The 22,954-nt window shown below is 44.9% G+C and overlaps 1 protein-coding gene across 1 annotated transcript in view; it reads left to right on the top strand.

Moving 5' to 3' along the window:
- The first annotated feature begins 2,712 nt into the window (after nt 1–2,712).
- The window catches only part of LOC306990928 (uncharacterized protein), a 370,388-nt gene continuing 350,146 nt past the window's right edge, over nt 2,713–22,954 (top strand). The window contains exon 1 of the mRNA XM_079598275.1: nt 2,713–3,089. Within this exon, the coding sequence (XP_079454401.1) occupies nt 3,023–3,089 (67 nt within the window). The 5' untranslated portion in view covers nt 2,713–3,022. The remainder of the gene's footprint in view (nt 3,090–22,954) is intronic.

The raw sequence follows: 22,954 nt of genomic DNA, 5'->3' as shown, positions 1-22,954 counted from the left end.
TTCCAGTAGTAGTCTTATGTGAGCGAGTTGATTGACAATAATGTAAGTTTTGTTTATTTACTTTTATCCTGTGATGTTATTTATGCATGTAAAGCAGATTTGTGTACTTTATTGAGTTAACATAAGCTCGTTTTGCTCACCATTGCGGCAGCTCGCGCTAGCGCCTAAGCACCAAAGTTCACCCTTTATGTTGATATAAGTAATGCCTAAGTACGTTCATAGTGTGAGATATATCTCTGGATGGTGATTTATATGGTTATTTGCCTATATTTGTGTGATATTGTGTTATGTGCTGTTCCTATATCGGTCGTCCCACATAACAACTAACTCCATGTGCGTCCCTTGAACACCACCTTGTGGATTAACTAAGAACTGCAATAACTTTAATAATGTAACCAGTTTATTGCCTGGGTGAATGTTAATGATTTAGCTGTATATCTCTAATATTATTGTTATTCTTTACTATTTCAGACCACTCACTGTTACCACTCACTGTTACTATTCAACCTTCTTCTTGCCGACACACCAGTGTGGATACAAATCCACCTGCTCCAGTAAATACAGTCCTTAATTAATCCTCCAAACAGTGTGGATGCAGCTCTGGCTCATCTGAGATTCCAGTGCATTCGCATATTAAATTAGATCGACGACTATGTCGTTCTGTCTCACATAAAGATGTTGGGGTTGCGGCTAAAGGCCAAAGGGAATGTATACTCCCAGCTCAGAGGACTACTTTTCTAGGGGTGGTGTAAGATTCGACAATAATGCAAGCACGATTGTCTCCAGCACGTATTTCTTCGATTCTCACAGCCGTAAAAGGGGTAAAACTAGGCCAGTCACTCACTGTGAAACAGTTTCAGAGACTGTTGGGTCTAATGGCAGCTGCATCCAACGTAATTACTTTTGGCCTTCTGTACATGAGACCCCTGCAGTGGTGGCTGAGGATCAAGGGGTTTTCTTCGAGGGGAAATCCATTCCGCAAGATCAAGGTCACGCGGCGATGCCTACGTGCCTTGGTCATGTGGAAGAAGCCTTGGTTCCTCGCCCAGGGCCCAGTGTCGGTTGCTCCTTGATGCCTGGAATTTGCACCTGTATGGTTAAAGCACCTCCTTGAACTGCCACCTTAACGTGGTGGAGGGGTTTGAGTACCCGAATGACCCTAGGAGCTATGTTGTCCGGGGCTATATGCCCCTGGTAGGGTCTCCCAAGGCAAACAGGTCCAAGGTGACGGGTCAGACTAAGAGTGGTTCAAAAAGCCCTTATGATAAAAATTAAATCGAGGACCGTGACGTCGCCCGGTATGGCGCAGCCGGGGCCCCACCCTGGAGCCAGACCTGGGGTTGGGGCTCGTATGCGAGCGCCTGGTGGCCGGGCCTCCCCCCACGGGGTCCGGCCGGGCTCAGCCCGAAGGAGCGACGTGGGGCCACCTTCCCGTGGGCTCACCACCTACAGGAGGGACCGTAATGGGCTGGTGCTGAGAGGATCGGGCGGCAGTCGAAGGCGGGGGCCTCGACAACCCGATCCCTGGACACGGAAACTAGCTCTAGGGACGTGGAACGTCACCTCGCTGGCGGGGAAGGAGCCTGAGATTGTGCGTGAGGTTGAGAGGTTCCAACTAGAGATAGTTGGGATCACCTCTACGCACAGCTTGGGCTCTGGAACCACCCTCCTCGAGAGAGGATGGACTCTTCACCACTCTGGAGTTGCCCATAGTGAGAGGCGGCGGGCTGGTGTGGGTTTACTTATAGCCCCCCAGCTCAGCCGCCATGTGTTGGAGTTTACCCCGGTGAACGAGAGGATCGTTTCCCTGCACCTACGGGTCGGGGATAGGTCTCTCACTGTCGTGTGTGCCTATGGGCCAAACGGCAGTGCAGAGTACCCGGCCTTCTTGGAGTCTCTGGGAGGGGTGCTGGAAAGCAGAGAGCTGCACGGGTCCGATTTTGTAAATCCGCACCCGCCCGTACCCGCAGGGTTTAAAACCGCATCCGACCCGTTTTCCGACAGCAGCACTAATTAAAATCCGCAACCCGACCCGACCCGCTTAAAATAGAACCGAGATCCGACCCGCACCCGAAATAAAATCAGTTTAGTCAATCACATTATAGACACACTTTTTTCAAATTTGTATTGCCTTTGGCGGCTTGCCTTAACACAAGGACAACAGCCGAAGCTGTCAAAAAGCCGATAGCCTAGGCCTACATGGCTAACGCGTTACCACAAAACAATTCAATTTCGTCTAGCACATCAGCTTCACAATTTTATATATATGTATATATTGTTTCATCAATATTAATTATATGAGAAGTTAAAAGCATAGTAGCCTAAGATCATACGTTGTGCAATATGTCGGGAGACAGAGGCAGACTTGACCACTTCATTATAAGTTTCTTACTGTATAAAGCCTTTCTTTAAATTGAATTTCGTTTTGTATTAATTTTATCTTAATTTAAATGATGTTTTATAACCAATTGTCTGAATTTAATAAATAAGAAGTAGCCTAATAGCAGGCATCAGGACACGGAGCGGATCAACGGCGCATGAACTGGAAATTAACGAAACTCAGCGTATAAGCTACATGCCTCACAGACCTGAGAAACATATAGAAAGCTTGAAATGTGTAGCCTACTTTTAAACAAAACAATTCAAAACGAAAGAAAACAGCTCTGTCTCTGTCCTGGCTATATTTGACATGGCCTATATAGCCTATTCAATAATCATTAGGCTACTTTTCCCGTTTCTTTGTGACGTTTTCATGAACGAGTCATCACCTCTCAATAGTTAATATTGTTATTTGGTGTTCAGTTTATACAGGTTTTCAAATGTTATTTAATAAAAATATTATTTTTTTCCCCTGTGGCTGTGTTTGCATTAAAGGGATAGTTCACTTTGAAATTAATTTTTGATATGTTTTAGCTTACCTCAAGGACATCCAAGATGTAGGTGTCTTTGTTTCCACAGTATTTTAAATTTTGATATTTTTAGGTCAAACCATTCTTGTCTGAAAGTCATATCATGCAGGTCTATGGGGTCCACCTCAAAGAGCATGCACAGAGAAGTCCAAATGAAACATGATTTAATGACTCGTAAATGTAAGTACACATTGATGACCTAAGACACGAAACGAGTGGTTTGTGTGAGAAAACGAACAGTATTTATATAGTTTTTACCTCTTGTAACAAAGCCATGTCCAAGTGATCTGAGAGCGCGCGCGCTTCCTTCTGTGTGACGTGTGCGCAGAATGGTGCATAGATATGTATACACTAGATTTCGCATTAAAGACATTCGTTCCAATGAACTGCCGTAGCCAAGGCGACATCTAGTGTATACATCTATGCACCAGTCTGCACACACGTCACACACCAGGAAGCGCGCGCGCCCTCAGATCACTTGGACCTTTTACAAGGCGCCGCATCTCACTGAACCCGTGTTTAGACCCGCGTTTCCCCGTGTCCGACCCGACCCGCACCCGTATCCGACACAGTTGGATATTTTTCACCCGTTTGAGCAAAATACCCGCGGGTACCCGAACCCGTGCAGGACTCTGCTGGAAAGTGCTCCGACTGGGGACTCCGTTGTTCTACTGGGGGACTTCAACGCCCACGTGGGCAACGACAGTGTTACCTGGAGGGGCGTGATTGGGAGGAACGGCCCCCCTGATCTGAACCCGAGCGGTGTTCAGTTATTGGACTTCTGTGCTAGTTACAGTTTGTCCATAACGAACACCATGTTCAAGCATAAGGGTGTCCATCAGTACACGTGGCACCAGGACACCCTAGGCCGTAGGTCGATGATCGACTTTGTGGTCGTTTCATCTGACCTGCGGCCATATGTCTTGGACACTCGGGTAAAGAGAGGGGCGGAGCTGTCAACTGATCACCACCTGGTGGTGAGTTGGATCCGATGGCAGGGGAGGAAGCTGGACAGACTCGGCAGACCCAAGCGTACTGTAAGGGTCTGCTGGGAACGTTTGGCTGAGCCTCCTGTCAGAAAGATCTTCAACTCCCACCTCCGGCAGAGCTTCGACCGGATCCCGAGGGAGGCTGGAGATATTGAGTCCGAGTGGACCATGTTCTCCACCTCCATTGTTGAAGCGGCTGCTCGGAGCTGTGGCCGTAAGGTCTCCGGTGCCTGTCGAGGCGGCAATCCCCGAACCCGGTGGTGGACACCGGAAGTAAGGGATGCCGTCAAGCTGAAGAAGGAGTCCTATCAGGCCTGGTTGGCTTGTGGGACTCCTGAGGCAGCTGACGGGTACCGGCAGGCCAAGCGAACTGCAGCCCGGGTGGTTGTGGAGGCAAAAACTCGGGCCTGGGAGGAGTTCGATGAGGCCATGGAAAAGGACTATCGGCTGGCCTCGAAGAAATTCTGGCAAACCGTTCGGCGCCTCAGGAGAGGGAAGCAGTGCCCTACCACCGCTGTCTACAGTGGAGGTGGGCAGCTGTTGACCTCAACTGGGGATGTCGTCGGACGGTGGAAGGAATACTTCGAGGATCTCCTCAATCCCGCCGTCACGTCTTCCATTGAGGAAGCAGAGGCTGAGGGCTCAGAGGTGGACTCGTCCATCACCCAAACTGAAGTCACCGAGGTAGTCAAGAAACTCCTCGGTGGCAAGGCACCGGGGGTGGATGAGATCCGCCCTGAGTACCTCAAGTCTCTGGATGTTGTGGGGCTGTCTTGGCTGACATGCCTCTGCAGCATCGCGTGGCGGTCGGGGACAGTGCCTCTGGGATGGCAGACCGGGGTTGTGGTCCCTCTTTTTAAGAAGGGGGACCGGAGGGTGTGTTCCAACTACAGGGGGATCACACTTCTCAGCCTCCCTGGGAAAGTCTATGCCAGGGTACTGGAGAGGAGAATACGGCCGATAGTAGAACCTTGGATTCAGGAGGAACAGTGCGGTTTTCGTCCGGGCCGTGGAACACTGGACCAGCTCTATACCCTCTCCAGGGTGCTGGAGGGTTCATGGGAGTTTGCCCAACCAATCCACATGTGCTTTGTGGATTTGGAGAAGGCATTCGACTGTGTCCCTCGTGGCGGCCTGTGGAGGGTGCTCCGGGAGTATGGGGTCCTTTGCTTAGGGCTGTCCGGTCCCTGTACGACCGAAGCAGGAGCTTGGTTCGCATTGCCGGCAGTAAGTCAGACTTCTTTCCGGTGCATGTTGGACTCCGGCAGGGCTGCCCTTTGTCGCCGGTTCTGTTCATAATTTTTATGGACTGAATTTCTAGGCGCAGCCAGGGGCCGGAGGGTGTCGGGTTTGGGAACAACACGATTTCGTCTCTGCTCTTTGCGGATGATGTTGTCGTGTTGGCCCCTTCAGACGAGGAACTTCAGCATGCACTGGGACGGTTTGCAGCCGAGTGTGAAGCGGCTGGGATGAAAATCAGCACCTCCAAATCCGAGGCCATGGTCCTCAGTCGGAAAAAGGTGGCTTGCCTTCTTCAGGTTGGTGGAGAGTTCCTGCCTCAAGTGGAGGAGTTTAAGTATCTTGGGGTTTTGTTCACGAGTGAGGGAAGGATGGAACGGGACAGACGGATCGGTGCAGGTTCTGCAGTAATGCGGTCGATGTACCGGTCTGTCGTGGTGAAGAAAGAGCTGAGCCGCAAGGCGAAGCTCTCGATTTACCGGTCAATCTACGTTCTTACTCTCACCTATGGTCATGAGCTTTGGGTCATGACCGAAAGGACAAGATCCCGGATACAGGCGGCCGAAATGAGCTTTCTCCGCAGAGTGGCTGGGCGATCCCTTAGAGATAGGGTGAGGAGCTCGGTCACTCGGGAGGAGCTCAGAGTAGAGCCGCTGCTCCTCCACATCGAGAGGGGTCAGCTGAGGTGGCTCGGGCATCTGTTCCGGATGCCTCCTGAACGCCTTCCTGGGAAGGTGTTCCGGGCACGTCCCACCGGGAGGAGACCCCGGGGAAGACCTAGGACACGCTGGAGAGACTATGTCTCCCGGCTGGCCTGGGAACGCCTCGGTGTCCCCCCGGAAGAGCTGGAGGAAGTGTCTGGGGAGAGGGAAGTCTAGGCATCTCTGCTTAGACTGCTGCCCCCGCGACCCGGCACCTGATAAGCGGAAGAAGATGGATGGATGGATGGATGGTTAAAGCATTCCTTTACCCTAGGCCGGGTTACATTCCTAAGGTCCCTACTAATGTTGCGGGCACAATTGTGCTGCAGGCCTTTTGCCCTCCACCTTTTAACCCTCTGGGGACTAAGGTGTTTTTGGGGTCCTTGAGATGTTCTGACATGCCCTGACATTTGTGCTTTTTTGTGACATTAAAGTGTCTGAAATAACGCCACAAAACACATAGTAAATATGTGTTCAAGTTCAAGTTCAAGTTCAAGTGGTTTTATTGTTGTTCATTCATATACGATTACAGTATACTACAAAACGAGATGACGTTTCTCCAGGACCTTAGTGCTACATAAAAACAATCACAAATCACAATAAGTTACACAGACTAGATAAAAATTGCACATAAAAACGTGTAATATAATAATTTACTAAAAGACAGGACAGTAGGCACAATAAAGACAAAGCAGCGCCAGAACAGTTCATGGTAGTGCAAAGGTGTTGTTGTGCTTACTAAAGTGTAGAATGTAAACATGCCACTCTATGAATTAAAATTAATAGACATAGTTCTCTCAAGTGCAATTCCGGACATGTGCAAAAAGTTCAGTACCACGTAGTAAACACACAGAAGTGTGTGTTTATTTTATCAGTTCTTGGGTATTTAAAAGTCTAACTGCTTGAGGGTAGAAGCTGTTACCCAGTCTGGTAGTGCGGGCCCGAATGCTCCGGTACCTCCTGCCAGATGGCAAGAGATTGAAAAGATTATATGAGGGGTGAGTGGGGTCATGACCGAGCATTGTGGGTGATCTCCCACAATGCTGGTTGCTCTGCGGATGCAGCGTTGTGTGTATATGTCTTTGATAGATGGAAGAGAGACCCCAATGATTTTTTCAGCTGTTCTAATTATCCTCTGTAGGGACTTTTGATCCTCAATGGTGCAAGTCCCAAACCAGGCAGTGATACAGCCACTCAGGATACTCTCAATAGTCCCTCTATAGAAAGTTGTTAGTATGGGCGGTGGGAGGTGTGCTTTTCTCAGCCTTCGCAGAAAGTAGAGACGTTGTTGGGCCTTCTTGGTAATTGAGCTGGTGTTAATGGACCAGGTTAGATTCTCTGTTAAGTGAACACCAAGGAATTTAATACTCCTGACGGTCTCCACAGGGGAGCCATCGATGTTCAGTGGGGAGTGGTCACTCTGTACTTTCCTAAAGTCAACAACCATCTCCTTAGTTTTATCAACATTCAGCGACAGGTTGTTGACTCTACACCAGTCCGTTAAACGCTGCACCTCCTCTCTGTACGCCGACTTGTCGTTCTGGCTGATGAGACCCACCACGGTCGTATCATCGGCGAACTTGATGAGATGGTTCGAGCTGTGCTTTGCTGCACAGTCATGAGTTAGCAAAGTGAACAACAGTGGGCTGAGTACACAGTCCTGCGGGGCCCCAGTGCTCAGTATGGTGGTGGTGGAGATGTTGTTCCCAATCCGGACTGACTGAGGTCTCCCAGTCAGGAAATCAAGGATCCAGTTACAGAGGGAGGTATCCAGGCCCAGTACTTTCAGCTTCCCAATCAAATGCTGAGGAATGACTGTATTGAATGCTGAACTATAATCGACGAACAGCAATCGGGCATATGAATCCTTTTTCTCTAGGTGAGTGAGGGCCAGATGAAGTCAAGTCAAGTCAAGTCATCTTTATTTATATAGCGCTTTTTACAATACAGATTGTATCAAAGCAGCTTCACAGTGATAACATGAAAATAATACAAAAAATAATTTCATCATCGTCCACCTTTAAGGAAGATCTATAATATTGTTGAATATTAAATGTCCCCAACTAAGCAAGCCAGAAGGTAAGGCAACAGCGGCAAGGAACCAAAACTCCATCAGGTGACAGAATGGAGAAAAAAACCTTGGGAGAACCCAGGCTCAGTCGGGGGCCAGTTCTCCTCTGGCCAATGAGTGAACAGTGTATGAAGTTCAGAATGAATCAGAGTATTTGTCCAGTTCCGGTTGGTTGAAGTCGGAGTGGAGAGGAGGAGAGACTGGTTGACACTTCAGGTCAGCGGCGTCATCGTCGTGTCCTGGCGCTGGTCCTTCATCAGATCTGGATACGGCCTGGTTCCGGTGGACAGCAGTAAACCTCGGGATAGACAGAGAGACTAATATTAGCGTAGACGCCATCCTTCTTATGATGTACCAAGTACATCAGGATTTCGGGAAGTGTTCCCGGTCCCGGCTGTTCTAAACTATGCAGCCTAATTATATAAGTCTATAATGTGTTATGTGTATGCTAGGCCGAAGAGATGTGTTTTTAGTCTAGATTTGAACTGACAGAGTGTGTCTGCTTCCCGGACAATGGTAGGAAGACTGTTCCAAAGTTTTGGTGCTAAGTAGGAAAAGGATCTACCGCCAGCAGTCGATTTTGATATTCTAGGTATTATTAACTGGCCGGAATTTTGAGATCGCAGTAGACGTGAAGGACTATAATGCGTTAAGAGCTCGCTCAAGTACTGCGGAGCTAAACCATTTAGTGCTTTGTAAGTGATCAGCAATATTTTAAAATTTATACGATGTTTAATAGGCAGCCAATGCAGTGTTGACAGAACAGGGCTAATATGGTCATACTTCCTGGTTCTAGTAAGAACTCGAGCTGCTGCGTTTTGAACTAGCTGTAGTTTGTTTATTAAGCATGCAGGGCAATCACCCAGTAGAGCATTACAATAATCTAGCCTTGAGGTCATAAACGCATGAACTAATTGTTCTGCATTATTCATTGAGAGCATATGACGTAATTTAGATATATTTTTAAGATGGAAGAAAGCGGTTTTACAGATACTAGACACATGACTTTCAAATGAAAGATTGGTATCAAAGAGCACACCCAGGTTCCTAACCGACGACGAAGACTTAACAGAGCAGCCATCAAGTGTTAGACAGTACTCTAGGTTATTACGTGTGGAAGTTTTTTGTCCAATAATTAGAATCTCTGTTTTTTCTGAATTTAGTAGTAGGAAATTACTAGTCATCCAATTTTTTATATCAGCTATGCATTCCGTTAATTTTGTGAATTGGTAGGTTTCGTTAGGTTTTGAAGAAATATACAGCTGAGTATCGTCGGCATAACAGTGAAAGCTAATTCCATGTTTCCTAATGATATCTCCTAATGGTAGCATATACAGAGTGAACAGCAGCGGTCCTAGTACTGAGCCTTGTGGTACGCCATACTGAACTTGTGATTGATAAGACATCTCTTCATTTACTGCTACAAACTGATAACGGTCAGATAAGTATGATTTAAACCATGCTAGTGCAATTCCACTAATGCCAACATAATGTTCGAGTCTATTTAGAAGGATGTTGTGGTCAATGGTGTCAAATGCAGCACTAAGATCCAGTAATACTAATAGAGAGATACAACCACGATCGGATGATAAAAGCAAATCATTTGTGACTCTAACGAGAGCTGTCTCGGTACTATGGTACGGTCTAAAACCGGACTGAAAATCCTCGCAGATATCATTTCTTTCAAGAAAGGAACACAGTTGTGAGGATACTGCTTTTTCTAATATCTTTGACAGAAATGGCAGATTAGAGATCGGCCTGTAATTGACTAGTTTTGTAGGATCAAGTTGCTGTTTTTTAACAAGCGGTTTAATCATAGCTAGCTTAAATGTTTTTGGTACGTATCCTAGAGACAAAGGTGAATTAATGATATTAAGAAGAGGTTCTATGACATCTGGAAGCATCTCTTTCAGCAGCTTAGTCGGTATAGGGTCTAACATGCACGTTGTCGATTTAGATGATTTGACGAGTTTGCAAAATTCTTCCTCTCCTATAGCAATGAATTAATCAAATTTTCCCTCAGGGAGACTACAATGCACTTCCTGATGCGATACTGTATTAGACGGTTGCATAGTTATAATTTTGTCCCTGATATTATCGATCTTATAAGTGAAGAAGTTCATAAAGTCATTACTGCTGTGTTGCTTGGAAACTTCTGGGCTTGAAGCTTTCTTTTTCGTTAGTTTAGCCACTGTTTCAAATAAATACCTAGGATTATGTTTATTTTCTTCTAATAGGGTTGAAAAATAAGCAGATCTAGCAGCTTTTACAGCCTCTCTGTAAGCAATCGAGCTCTCCTTCCATGAAATCCGAAACACCTCTAGTTTTGTTTTCTTTCAGTTGCGCTCCATTTTTCTGGCTGCTCTCTTAAGGGCCTGAGTGTGCTCGTTGTGCCACGGCGATGGACTATGTTCTTTAATCTTCTTTAAGCGCAGCGGAGCAACTGTGTCTAAAGTGCTGGAAAAGAGAGAGTTAAAAGTTTCTGTTGCAATATCAAGTTCTTCTAAGCTATCCGGGATGCTGAGATGATGAAACTGATTAGGAAGATTATTGATAAAGCAATCTTTAGTGGCAGAAGTGATCGGTCTAACATATTTATAACACGGAGTCGGCTTTGCAGCCTTGGCTAAATGTAATTTACACGAGACTAGATAGTGATCTGAGATGTCATCGCTCTGTTGCAGTATTTCAACGGCATCAACATCTATTCCATGTGATAGTATTAGATCTAGAGTATGATTACGACAATGAGTCGGGTCCTGACACGTGTTGTCTAACTCCAATTGAGTTTATAATGTCTTTAAATGCCAATCCCAATGCATCTTTTTCATTATCTATGTTTATATTAAAGTCACCAACAATTAGTACTTTATCTGTAGCTAATACTAATTCTGATAGAAAGTCCGCAAATTCTTTGATAAAGTCTGTATGGTGCCCTGGTGGCCTGTATACAGTAGCCAGCAGAATTTTAAAACGTGATTTATCGTTTACACTATATATTTTTACATTAAGCACCAACACTTCAAAAGAATTATATTTACAACTAGATTTCTTAGTGGTTTTGAAAATATTACTATAAATTACAGCAACACCTCCTCCTTTGCGTTTCAGACGAGGTTCATGAAGGGTGGTGGCGATGGCGTCATCGGTTGAGCGGTTAGGACGTTACGCAAACTGCAGTGGGTCTAGTGTGGCGGGCAGCTGGATCTTGATGTGCCTCATGGCGAGCCTCTCGAAGCACTTCATAATACATGATGTGAGTGCAACGGGATGGTAGTCGTTGAGGCAAGACACCGAAGACTTCTTAGCTATGGGGACGATGGTGGTTGCCTTGAAGCATGTTGGAACGACGGCGCTGCTCAGAGAGATATTAAAGATGTCAGTAAGAACATCCGCCAACTGGTCTGCATATCCTCTGAGCACCCTGCCCGGAATATTATCTGGTCCAGCAGACTTCCGCGGGTTGATTCTGTATAGGGTTTTCCTCACATCAACCGAGTTGAGACAGAGCACCTGATCATTGGGAGCAAGGGTGGTCTTCCTCGCCACCACGTCGTTTTGTGCCTCAAACCTAGCATAGAAGATGTTCAGCGCATCTGGGAGGGAAATATCCCTGTCACAGGCAACTGATGGTGTCTTATAGTTGGTCACGGCCTGGATTCCCTGCCACATACGCCGCGTGTCGCCGCTGTCCTGGAAATGAGTTAGGATTCTCTGACCGTGCATGCAGTTTTGCCCTTGCTGTACTAAGGGTTCGCTTTATCGCCTACTCTAAAGGCGGAGTCACGGGTGTTCAGAAGGGAACGCACCTCCGCAGTCATCCACGACTTCTGGTTAGAGCGTGTATTGATGGTCTTGGAGAAGGTAACATCATCAATGCACTTGCTAATGTAACTGGTCACCGATGATGTATATTCTTCCAAGTTGGTAGAGTCGTCATATGTTGCAGCTTCTTTAAATATATGCCAGTCAGTAGACTCAAAACAGTCCTGGAGAGCAGAGATCGCTCCTGCTGGCCAAATTTTCACCTGCTTTTGAAGTGGTTTTGTGCACCTGACGATTGGTCTGTAAGCTGGAATCAGAAAAACAGAGATGTGGTCTGAATAGCCGAGTTGGGGGCGGGGCTCCGCCCGGTACGCGCCTGGGATGTTTGTGTAAACAAGATCAAGCGTGTTCGCCCCTCTCGTTGCGAAGTCCACATACTGATGGAATTTCGGAAGCACTGTCTTGAGATTCGCATGATTGAAATCTCCAGCGACAATAAACAATCCATCAGGGTAAGCCTTCTGCAAATCGCTAATTTTCACAATACTTTCACAATATTCACAATACTTTTGAGTAATGGATGTTGTCGCCTAGAGTTTTTCCTTCAAAATGATCTGAAAATCATCCTGCCTAATCATTCACATAAACCAATACATTGATTTACATTTTGTAAAACACTTTTTGTTTGGGAAGGCAATATGCGCAATGGGCGTGGACGATCCAACACCATCATGAATAGTAACTGAGAAGACAATGGCCCGCATAATGACCCCGCATAATGAGCTTGCATAATGAGCCTTTCATTCAGGTGTGTCACACAAGAAAGAATGTGAGGACAAAATAAATAAATATATATATATATATATATATATATATATATATATATATATATATATATATATAAATTAAAGTCAAAAGCACATTTTTAGTACATAGTCATACCTGGAAACAAATCCTGTTCAAATAGGCTATATGAGCCACTCAACAGAAGTGGTTCAAAGTTAGATTTGGAAACTTTTCTTTCATTATTTATTTCAATTATTTTTATACCTGCAAATTGTATAATATCCAAGGTAAACATTTCTAGTAATTGTGCAGTTAATTCTCATTCTGTATTTTCAGAAAGTTTTGGAATACATCCTCTGCCCAAAATGTGCCTAATTTTTTTTAAGAAAGTTAAGGATTCATTAGTTTGATATAGCCTAACGTTACATTGGAACAAACACTATAACATCTTAGTTGATGAGTTTATTTTTGACAAAACATACTATATATTTAACATATGAGCAGAAACTGGCTAATAAAAGCTTATTTGATGTCTATTTTACAGTAAAAACTTTATAGTCTATCCAAAACTAGTCAACAACTAGTAGCAACAGCGTGCATATGTGCCGTTCATTCATCACACACAGAAACGCGATTCATATTTAAAGGAACACTCCGACTTTTTGGGACTTTAGCCTATTCACCTTATCCCCCAGAGTTAGATAAGTCCATACATACCTTTTTCATCTCTGTGCGTGCTATAAGTCTGTTTGACGCACCCACCGCTAGCCTAGCTTAGCACAAAGACTGGATGTAAATGGTTGCAGCTAGCATACTAATCCAAATAAGTGACAAAATAATGCAAACATTTTCCTATTTACATGTTGTGATTTGTATAGTCACAGAGTGTACAAAAAACAAAGTCATATGAGACACAGACATATTTTAACCGTATAAATACTGGGAACTATATTCTCTGAAGGCGAAGCACTGCTACTTGGGCGGAGTGATAACCGCAGCACCTGAGACGCGCCGTTGTGAGGCGCAGAGAGTTCGTTCAGAGTTTGGGTAACGTTAACAGAGTCAGCAATTTATAAATAGTAAAAGCGTAGTTTACAATCATGGATTTTCGCTGTATTGTAAAGAGCTGTGACAATAAACAGGGGAGACCAGGTAATACCATGATGTTTCATAGAATTCCAACTAAAAACGCTGACCGGATGAAGAAATGGCTATACTTGCTCTGGATATTGATCAAAACACACCTAATGAGATTATCAAGGGACATTATGTTTGCTCGGTACATTTCACTGAGGATGACTATTTTCAAAAAATGGAATTTGCCACAAGGACCATGAAACGTGTGCTGAAAGATACGGCCATCCCATCGATATCACATACAGGACAAAGTGGAGCGGCTGCGGTAAGTGTTCCGTTATATTTTTTAATGTTTAGCCTAACGTTACTGTAACAGTGCCATTATCTAACTTAGATCTAATGTAACGTTAGTGACACTATTATATGAATAGGGTGGTAACTACTATTGTAGTTGTTTACGGGCTCCATGTATCCCCTGTAATGTTAGTATTGTTGCCTCGAACGCGCTCTGTCGTCCCAGTAACACTTGAGCAGAGCTAGAGGTCACGTAGGTTTTGTTGACAGAAGAAACAGCGGCGCGTCTCAGGTGCTGCGGTTATCACTCCGCCCAAGTAGCAGTGCTTCGCCTTCAGAGAATATAGTTCCCAGTATTTATACGGTTAAAATATGTCTGTCTCATGTGACTTTGTTTTTTGTACACTCTGTGACTATACAAATCACAACATGTAAATAGAAAAATGTTTGTTTTATTTTGTCACTTATTTGGATTAGTATGCTAGCTGCAACCATTTACATCCAGTCTTTGTGCTAAGCTAGGCTAGCGGTGGGTGCGTCAAACAGACTTATAGCACGCACGGAGATGAAAAAGGTATGTATGGACTTATCTAACTCTGGGGGATAAGGTGAATAGGCTAAAGTCCCAAAAAGTCGGAGTGTTCCTTTAAGCAGTCTTTTTGCGGTTTACAGACACTATTCCATATCGCGATTAGAACAAAGCATATAAGAATAAAAAACTTACTACTAATCCTCAACTGGATCCATTGCTCCTCGAAGTGAAACCAGCACTTCTGAGGTAAATTTCCCAGGATTATTCCTCACAGCCTTGCAAGATGACACATAGTACATTCATCTGATTAAACTTGATGTGTTTTATCGAGCTGATGTGGCCGGTTTGCATGTATTGCCTCAGACCATGTGTTTGAATAGCGCGTGCTCTCCGTGGGCGTGGTCACATTAAAAGACAACAAGCTATAATGAGCTGAAATGAGAACTCACTCTTTTTATATAGATTACATAAACAGATAATATTTGTTTTAGTTTTAAATTAGATAATTTAAAAGTTCACATTTAAATGATTATAAAGATATTTTGCTCGTGCCTGGGTGAATAGTATTCGCTGAGTTTTGTTTATGTTTACAGACGTGCACTAGAAAAAAAGTTCACGGAGACGGAGTGGCAGAAAGCACATCCTGTTTATTTTCTTTATTTTACAAAAGCACAATGTTTTATTCGATTGTAAGTGGACACATAAAAAGTAGACACTTAACCCCCTGAGGTCGGCAAACGCGCGGGCGCGTTTTGCTCGTTTTTTTTTTACATAGCAGAAAAATAGACCTAAAATACTCCGTCGGTTTTGGTCATACAGACTTAAGAAATATGAAAAAATAAGCTGTTAAATGTCTACTTTTTTATGTGTCCACTTACAATCGAAATAAAACATTGTGCTTTTGTAAAATAAAGAAAGTAAACAGGGAGTGCTTTATGCCTCTCCGTCTCCGTGAACTTTTTTTCTGAAGCACGTCTCTAAATTTATACAAATCTCAGCGAATACTATTCACTCAGACATGAGCTATATATCTCTATAATCATTTAAGTGTGTAGTTTTAAATTATCTAATTCAAAACTAAAACAAATATTCTCTGTTTATGTAATCTATATAAAAAGAGCGAGAGATCAGTCGTGCTCATTATCGTTCTGGCATCTCATTACTCTACTAATGTGACACGCCCATCGAGAGCGCGCGCTATTCAGACGCAGATTATCTGAAGCAACACATATGCAAACCAGTCAACGCCCACAACAGCTGGACAACACACTCGCTGTGAGGAATAATAATATCGTGATAATCCTGGAAATTTTACCTCAAACGTGCTGGAGTAGCCTAACAACGGATCCTGCAGATCAGTAAGTGCTTTGTTCTAATCGCGATATGAAATGGTGTATGTAAACCGCAAAAGACTGTTTAAATTTGAATCGCGTTTCTGTGTTTGAATGAATGAACGGCACATGCTGTTGTTTACTCCAGCTCGCGCGTTTCTGTGTTTGAATGAATGAACGGCACATGCTGCTGTTTACTCCAGCTCGCGCGTTTCTGTGTTTGAATGAATGAACGGCACATGCTGCTGTTTACTCCAGCTCGCGCGTTTCTGTGTTTGAATGAATGAACGGCACATGCTGCTGTTTCCTCCAGCTCGCGCGTTTCTGTGTTTGAATGAATGAACGGCACATGCTGCTGTTTACTCCAGCTCGCGCGTTTTTGTGTTTGAATGAATGAACGGCACATGCTGCTGTTTACTCCAGCTCGCGCGTTTCTGTGTTTGAATGAATGAACGGCACATGCTGCTGTTTACTCCAGCTCGCGCGTTTCTGTGTTTGAATGAATGAACGGCACATGCTGCTGTTTACTCCAGCTCGCGCGTTTCTGTGTTTGATGAATGAACGGCACATATGCATGTTGTTGTTTAGCTACTACAGCTCGCGCGTGTCTGTGTGAATGAAACTATATTGCCTACTGAGATGAGTAAAAATCGACTGAATACGTTGAAATAAAATGTCTTTGTATAAGCAACATTTTAAACTGCAAATTAACATTTATGCCCTAATATAGGCTATATTATAAAAGACAATGTTACAGACGAAATATGAAAGACATTTCGTTTTGGATAGATTATAAAGTTTGTACTGCCACATCAAAACCTAATTTCCAAGGTGCAAACAAAATCTTAAAAGGTCAATATAAGCCTTCTCTTTAAATTATTTTTGTGTTTTATTAGTGACAAATTTGGGGAGAGGATAGCCTACATAATCCAAAACTTTCTGAAAATACGAATGAGAATTAACTGCACAATTACTAGAAATGTTTACCTTGGATATTATACAATTTGCAAGCATAGGCCTACACAGTTTGTGGAAAAATACACTTTTTTTTTCAAGATGTTTCCAACTTTGAACCAATTCTGTAGTAATATATATATATATATATATATATATATATATATATATATGTGTGTGTGTATGTATGTATGTATATATGTGTGTGTGTTGCCTTTGCATTCTTTGCATTCTGTGTCGCTCAGTGACACCTAAGGCTCATTAGTATGCAGCATTAGCAGGTCTTCTTTGTCTCCAGGTGTGAATGAGGACATTATTCATGACCTTGTTGGATCATTCACGCCCCCCTGCATATTGCCTTTCCAAACAAAAAGTGTCTTACAAAATTTAAATCAATCTATTGTTTAATGTGAACGATTAGCCCGGATGATTTTCAGATCATTTTGAAGTAAATACTCTAGCCGACAAGATCCATTAGTCAAAAGTATTGTGGGAATATGTGAAGTTGGTTGTTTGTGGTCTTATATCAGAACATTTAAGTTTGAGTTTTTTGAATAACCACGCATAAATAATATTCTCTCAAAAATGCAAACATGTACATACATGTTGCTCACATATTATGATAGTCATGTTCGTGCTAAATAGAGTGTAATTACACCTTTGCCATTAATATGTTTATAAGCAACTGAAAAAAATACAAATATCAGGTCATGTCAAAACATCTCAAGGACCCCAAAAACACCTTAGACTCCAGAGGGTTAACAGCTTATTTTTTCATATTTCTTAAGTCTGTATGACCAAAAATGACGGAGTGTTTTAAGTCTATTTTGCTGCTATGTAAAAAATAACGACCAAAACGCGCCGGCGCGTTTGCCGACCCCAGAGGGTTAATGACAGCTGTCATAAACATGCATAAAACCGAGGCTCGTTTACACCATAAAACAATAGAGACAATAGACTGAATAGATGCTAATAGATGACAATAAACACAAGTTTGCATTTCAGAGACTAATCAAAATAAAGTCATATGACATGATCTTGAAAAACATTTAACTAAATACAGAGTTTTAGACTTATCTTCAGATTTTAAATATAACTTGGTCAGACATGTGGCTTTAGCTGCAGTGCATTTCTAGATTGATACAGTGCCAACTTCAATTTTATTTTCATGAAGATTTTTCATAAAAATACATTTCTAATAACTTTACAAAACTTTGAAGCTATTTACAACAACAAAAAATGACAATAATTAATTCTACATTTACAATAAAATGCCAGGTGTAAGCTTTCAAATGAGATCATACTTGTGCTTTTAGTGCAAAGGGTTCATGAACTGTATCTTTTCCAGTTTGGGTATGCCATTTCTGGGGGGTTTTCAAAAGTGGCGTTGCACCTTAACAGGTTCAATGCCAAACAAAATGACAAAGTAAATAATTTGACAACTGAATGAAATAAAGTCAGGTCAAGGCCCATAAAAATGGTCAACTGAACAGAACCAAGCTTAACGATATTTAAACCAAAAAAAACATGACCTCCCAAATGATACACATGGGGAACTTATACACACAAAGGACTAGTCCATTACACATACACAGGGAATAACACAAACATCACTTAACACAATTACAATAAATAAAGTAATCAATTTCAGAAATATGAAGAAATGGGTCATAAACAATAATATACCCAAAGTAGTATAGACAACAAAATATACATAGAATTATAATAAACAAACAAACATGCATATCTAGCGAATGTCCATCCATCTTCTTCTGCTTATCCGGGGCCGGGTCGCGGGGGCAGCAGTCTAAGCAGAGATGCCCAGACTTCCCTTTCCCCAGCCACTTCTTCTAGCTCTTCCGGGGGACACCGAGGCATTCCCAGGCCAGCCGAGAGACATAGTCTCTCCAGCGTGTCCTAGGTCTTCCCCGGGGTCTCCTCCCGGTGGGACGTGCCTGGAACACCTTCCAGGGAAGGCGTCCAGGAGGCATCCGGAACAGATGCTCGAGCCACCTCAGCTGACCCCTCTCGATGTGGAGGAGCAGCGGCTCTACTCTGAGCTCCTCCCGAGTGACCGAGCTCCTCACCCTATCTCTAAGGGATCGCCCAGCCACCCTGCGGAGAAAGCTCATTTCGGTCGCCTGTATCCGGGATCTTGTCCTTTCGGACATGACCCAAAGCTCATGACCATAGGTGAGAGTAGGAACGTAGATTGACCGGTAAATCGAGACACCACGACAGACCGGTACATCGACCGCATTACTGCTGAAGCTGCACCGATCCGTCTGTCAATCTCCCGTTCCATCCTTCCCTCACTCGTGAACAAGACCCCAAGATACTTGAACTCCTCCACTTGAGGCAGGAACTCTCCACCAACCTGAAGTAGGCAATGTACAACCTGAAGTAGGCAATATCTAGCGCATGTTTTGAATGGAAAAGTTGCGAATGGTATCAAAATGCCGAACCATACCGTACCACATTTTGTGTACCCTTCCGTTGGGGTACCTAACACAGTGGTACGGTACTAAAGGGTGGAGCTGGACACGCTACACGATTTACGCGTGCTACAAGGTGAATGACATTTTTTTATGTACAGTAGAATTATAATACTATTGTTATTGTGTCATGAAATGTAGTTTTAAGAGTTTTTCAGGCGAGAATGTAGTTGTTTAAAGCTCCAATCTGTGGTTTATGAATATTTGATCCAGGTTATGAGATCCATTCCAGGCGATCACCGGGCGCTCTGCGCTCATATTCCTCGCCTGGAACAGCCTTTCCTCGGCTAGTCGTTCTGACGTTTGCCGCTGACTCTGAAGTCTCTGCAGTGGTTAAACATGAGATATAATTCATCTTGTCTAGACCTAACGGCGATCTTTGGTCTCGTGAATCTATAATTCATTCCCTGGCCAATCATTTTTGCTGAGGGCTAAGTGAAGTTTCAAATATTTAGGCTATTAACTTTACCGTTGTAATGTTAGACTAGCGCTGAATTTGTATATTGACTAAATTGTTTGCTTTATTTCTTATTGTATAGCTTCTTGTACCTTTTACTTATACTTTTATAATGGCTATTATTGATAAAACTGAAATTTAACAAAAAGAGATAGGTTTTGTCATTTTTTTTATTTTCTTTCAAGATTATCACTGGAATGTTGTTTATTGAAACATTTGTACAAGTGCACATATTGCCTGGAATAACAGGGGTGTGTTTTATATTTCGTTTTGTTATAAATAGGCTAACGTTATACATGCAGTGAATCAATACACATTGTCTGAACCACATTTGTGTGCCTATTAGAGAGAGTTTGTTGGGCCACTAGCTGTCACTTTGATTGATTTATGACCCCTCATAAAAATTCCGATGCCCATAGCCCCCACCCGTGGGAATATTCCCACGCTTGCCCCTCCCCTAAGGGCGTGAACTGTATCGTGGGAGAATCTTGCAGGCTAGCCCATCCTTTATGGTTTTAGCCATGTAGAATTTGAGCTAAGAATTGAACATCTGATAAGTTTTCTGTACGGAGCACCTGTTGGTGTACCTGCTATGTCCGTCTGATTTTAATTACAGTGTATTGATCCTTAGCTGTGTATGTGTGTTTTTGAGGTGTAAACATTGGTAAATGATGAAAAAACATTCCAAAACAACGTATTTTAAGCTTTTTAAGAAGGATGACAGAAAACAGAGATGAGATCATGTTTTTTTATTAAAGAAATGTACTTTCATACATTTGAAAAGTAGTGTTTTCATACATTTGTTAAAACGTTGTAGCCTATAAAGTTAAAATACACATGTTCTCTTACGTAGAGTTCTCTCGTACTGCGTCGAAAGAACGCTACGGGAAAGATATTTCTTTGTCGAGATTGAAGCCAAAAATTAATCCTTAATTTTGTAATATTGTAAAACGCTTTTCTGAAGCATACAACCTAGGCGGAGCAATACAGCTCACCCATTGGCTGCTCTGCCAGAAAAGCACAGCCTATGCGAGGCCAGGACGCTGACCAATGAGGACGCTTCGCGCCCTTCTGCGTCACCTCCCGCCCAAACAGGCGTGGCCTAGGCCTATAAATACGAGCATAGCTGTCTAACACGCCGATTTTCTTAAATTCAACGAAGCTGCACGCATCGCTGGATTGATTCGAGCCGCCACAGCCGTTTGGATACAAGCACCTCAGCAGGACGAGCCCTTACCTGAAGCCGCTGGTCTTCGCCGCCTTCAGCCGCCGTTCCCTGCTGCGCTTCTCCGGCGTGGATATATCCTTTCAGTTTTGTGTGTGTTTTGTGTGTGTGTTCGCCTACCGCGTCACACGCTTTTTCCTCACAAAAGAGCACGAGCGTCTTTATAAAGATGTCTCGCTTTTCCTGCGGCTCCTGCCGAGCCGCGCTCATCGACGGGGACCACCACGAGTTATGTGTTTCCTGCTTGGGCGAGGAACATGCAGCTATCGCTCTCGGTGATGGCGGCTGCCATCACTGCGACATGATGCCAATCGCGACTCTGCGGACTCGCCTTGCATCTTTCGCCGAAGCTGCTCAACCGCCCCCTGTAGCGCCGCGCCGTAAAAAGCGCCGTGCTCAGCGGGTCCCGGAACCTCCCTCCACGAGGAGCTCGCCGCCGCCGCCGCTAGCTCCTCTCAACGTCTCGCTCGAGTCGCTCACCGACGGACAACAGCCGCAGCACGCCGCTTTGTCCGTTATGGATGACGACCAGCAAGCTGTATCAGAGGGAGATGATGATTGCTGTTCGCTTCTCGCTTCGGAGAGCGAGGGTTGGGCGAGCTCTGTGGACCTCCCCTCCCCCGCTGTTCGAGAGCGCAGAGGAGGAAAGATCAGCATCGAGGCGGAACTGATGCGTCTGCTCACACAGGCCGTGTCGAGCCTCGGCCTCGATTGGTCGACGCCCGAACAACCTGCACTCAACCGGCTGGATGGACGCTTCCTCTCTGGAGACCGCGCTGCGCCCCCCTCCAGACACGCACCGTTTCTTCCTGAGCTTCACGAAGAGGTAGCGAAATCATGGAAGGCACCATTTTCAGCCAGAGTACGTACTTCTGCCTCGCCAGCATTCTCCGTAGTGGACGGTGCTCGAGACAGAGGCTACCACGCTCTCCCTCCGGTCGAGGAGGCGGTAGCGACTCACCTTTGCCCACCCTCTGCGGGACGGCGGGCTAAGGGAGTCCTACCATCCAAAGCTTGCCGCACGTCTTCAGCTCTGAACGGTCGCGTGTATTCCGCCGCCGGACAAGCTGCATCGGCGCTGCACACCATGGCGGTGCTTCAAATCCACCAGGCCAACCTCCTCTGCAAGCTAGACGAGGAAGGCCCGGGCGCGATCAGTGTTCCGGACTTGCGTAGCGCCACAGACCTAGCTCTTCGCGCTACAAAGTCCGCCGCACACGCCATCGGCAGGATTATGGCCACAGCTACTGTTTCTGAGAGACATTTATGGCTGACTCTCTCTGAAATGGCGGAATCCGAGCGCTCTGCGTTTCTCGACGCCCCCATTTCACCGGCTGGCCTCTTCGGATCCTCCGTGAAGGACTTCGCGGACCGATTCGCCGAGGTACAGAAAACTTCGCAGGCCATGAGACATTTCCTGCCAAAGCGCTCCAGTTCCGCAACAGGCCGCCCTAAACAGCCGCCTGCCCGAACTCAGCAGCGCCCCGCGCCCGCCGCGCCGGCCCAGCAGCAACAGGCCCGAGAGAGACCACGGTCTCGCTCCGCCGGACGCCGCCCGCCACCGCGTGGTCCTCGGCCCAAGATCTCAATCAAGCCCGAGGCCTCGGCGCCATCCTAGCCCTGCTAGGAAAAAGACGGTGTTCGGGTCCCGCTGCGGCCGGACTTCCACCAAAGATTCCCGCTTGTACAGCCCTAAGTTCCGTGTTTGTACCAGTGTACTCAGCAGCCAACAAACCGGCCGTAAAGCCCGTTTGCCTGCACACAAACGCCGTTTTCACGGCGACCCAGATAAATCTAAAAAAGAGTTTAATTTCTGGTGTTCCGGCCAAGGCCGATGGTGTAATGTGTGTAACTGCAATGCCCACCCAGTGCCCATTCATTCACACAAGCACAGCCCCGTTCAACACAGGGTTTGCACACATAAAATCGGCTCACACCGATTGTGCTTTACGTGTAGTGAGCGTGCCCACTGTCCAGTGCCCACAACCACTACACACTGCACGTTCCGCGGTTTCTGTAAAAACGAAACTAACGAACGGTCAGTCAGTACACAAACACAGTGTCCCCGGTGTTATAAATGTGCCCCCACCAAGCGCCCACGTTTATTCACAAACATAACGAGCCCCGTA

The sequence above is a fragment of the Phoxinus phoxinus genome (assembly GCF_949152265.1).
Source record: "Phoxinus phoxinus genome assembly, chromosome: 22".
Classification (NCBI taxonomy): Eukaryota; Metazoa; Chordata; class Actinopteri; order Cypriniformes; family Leuciscidae; genus Phoxinus; species Phoxinus phoxinus.
The sequence above is the reverse complement of the archived record's forward strand: the minus strand, read 5'-3'. Positions and strand labels throughout refer to the sequence as shown.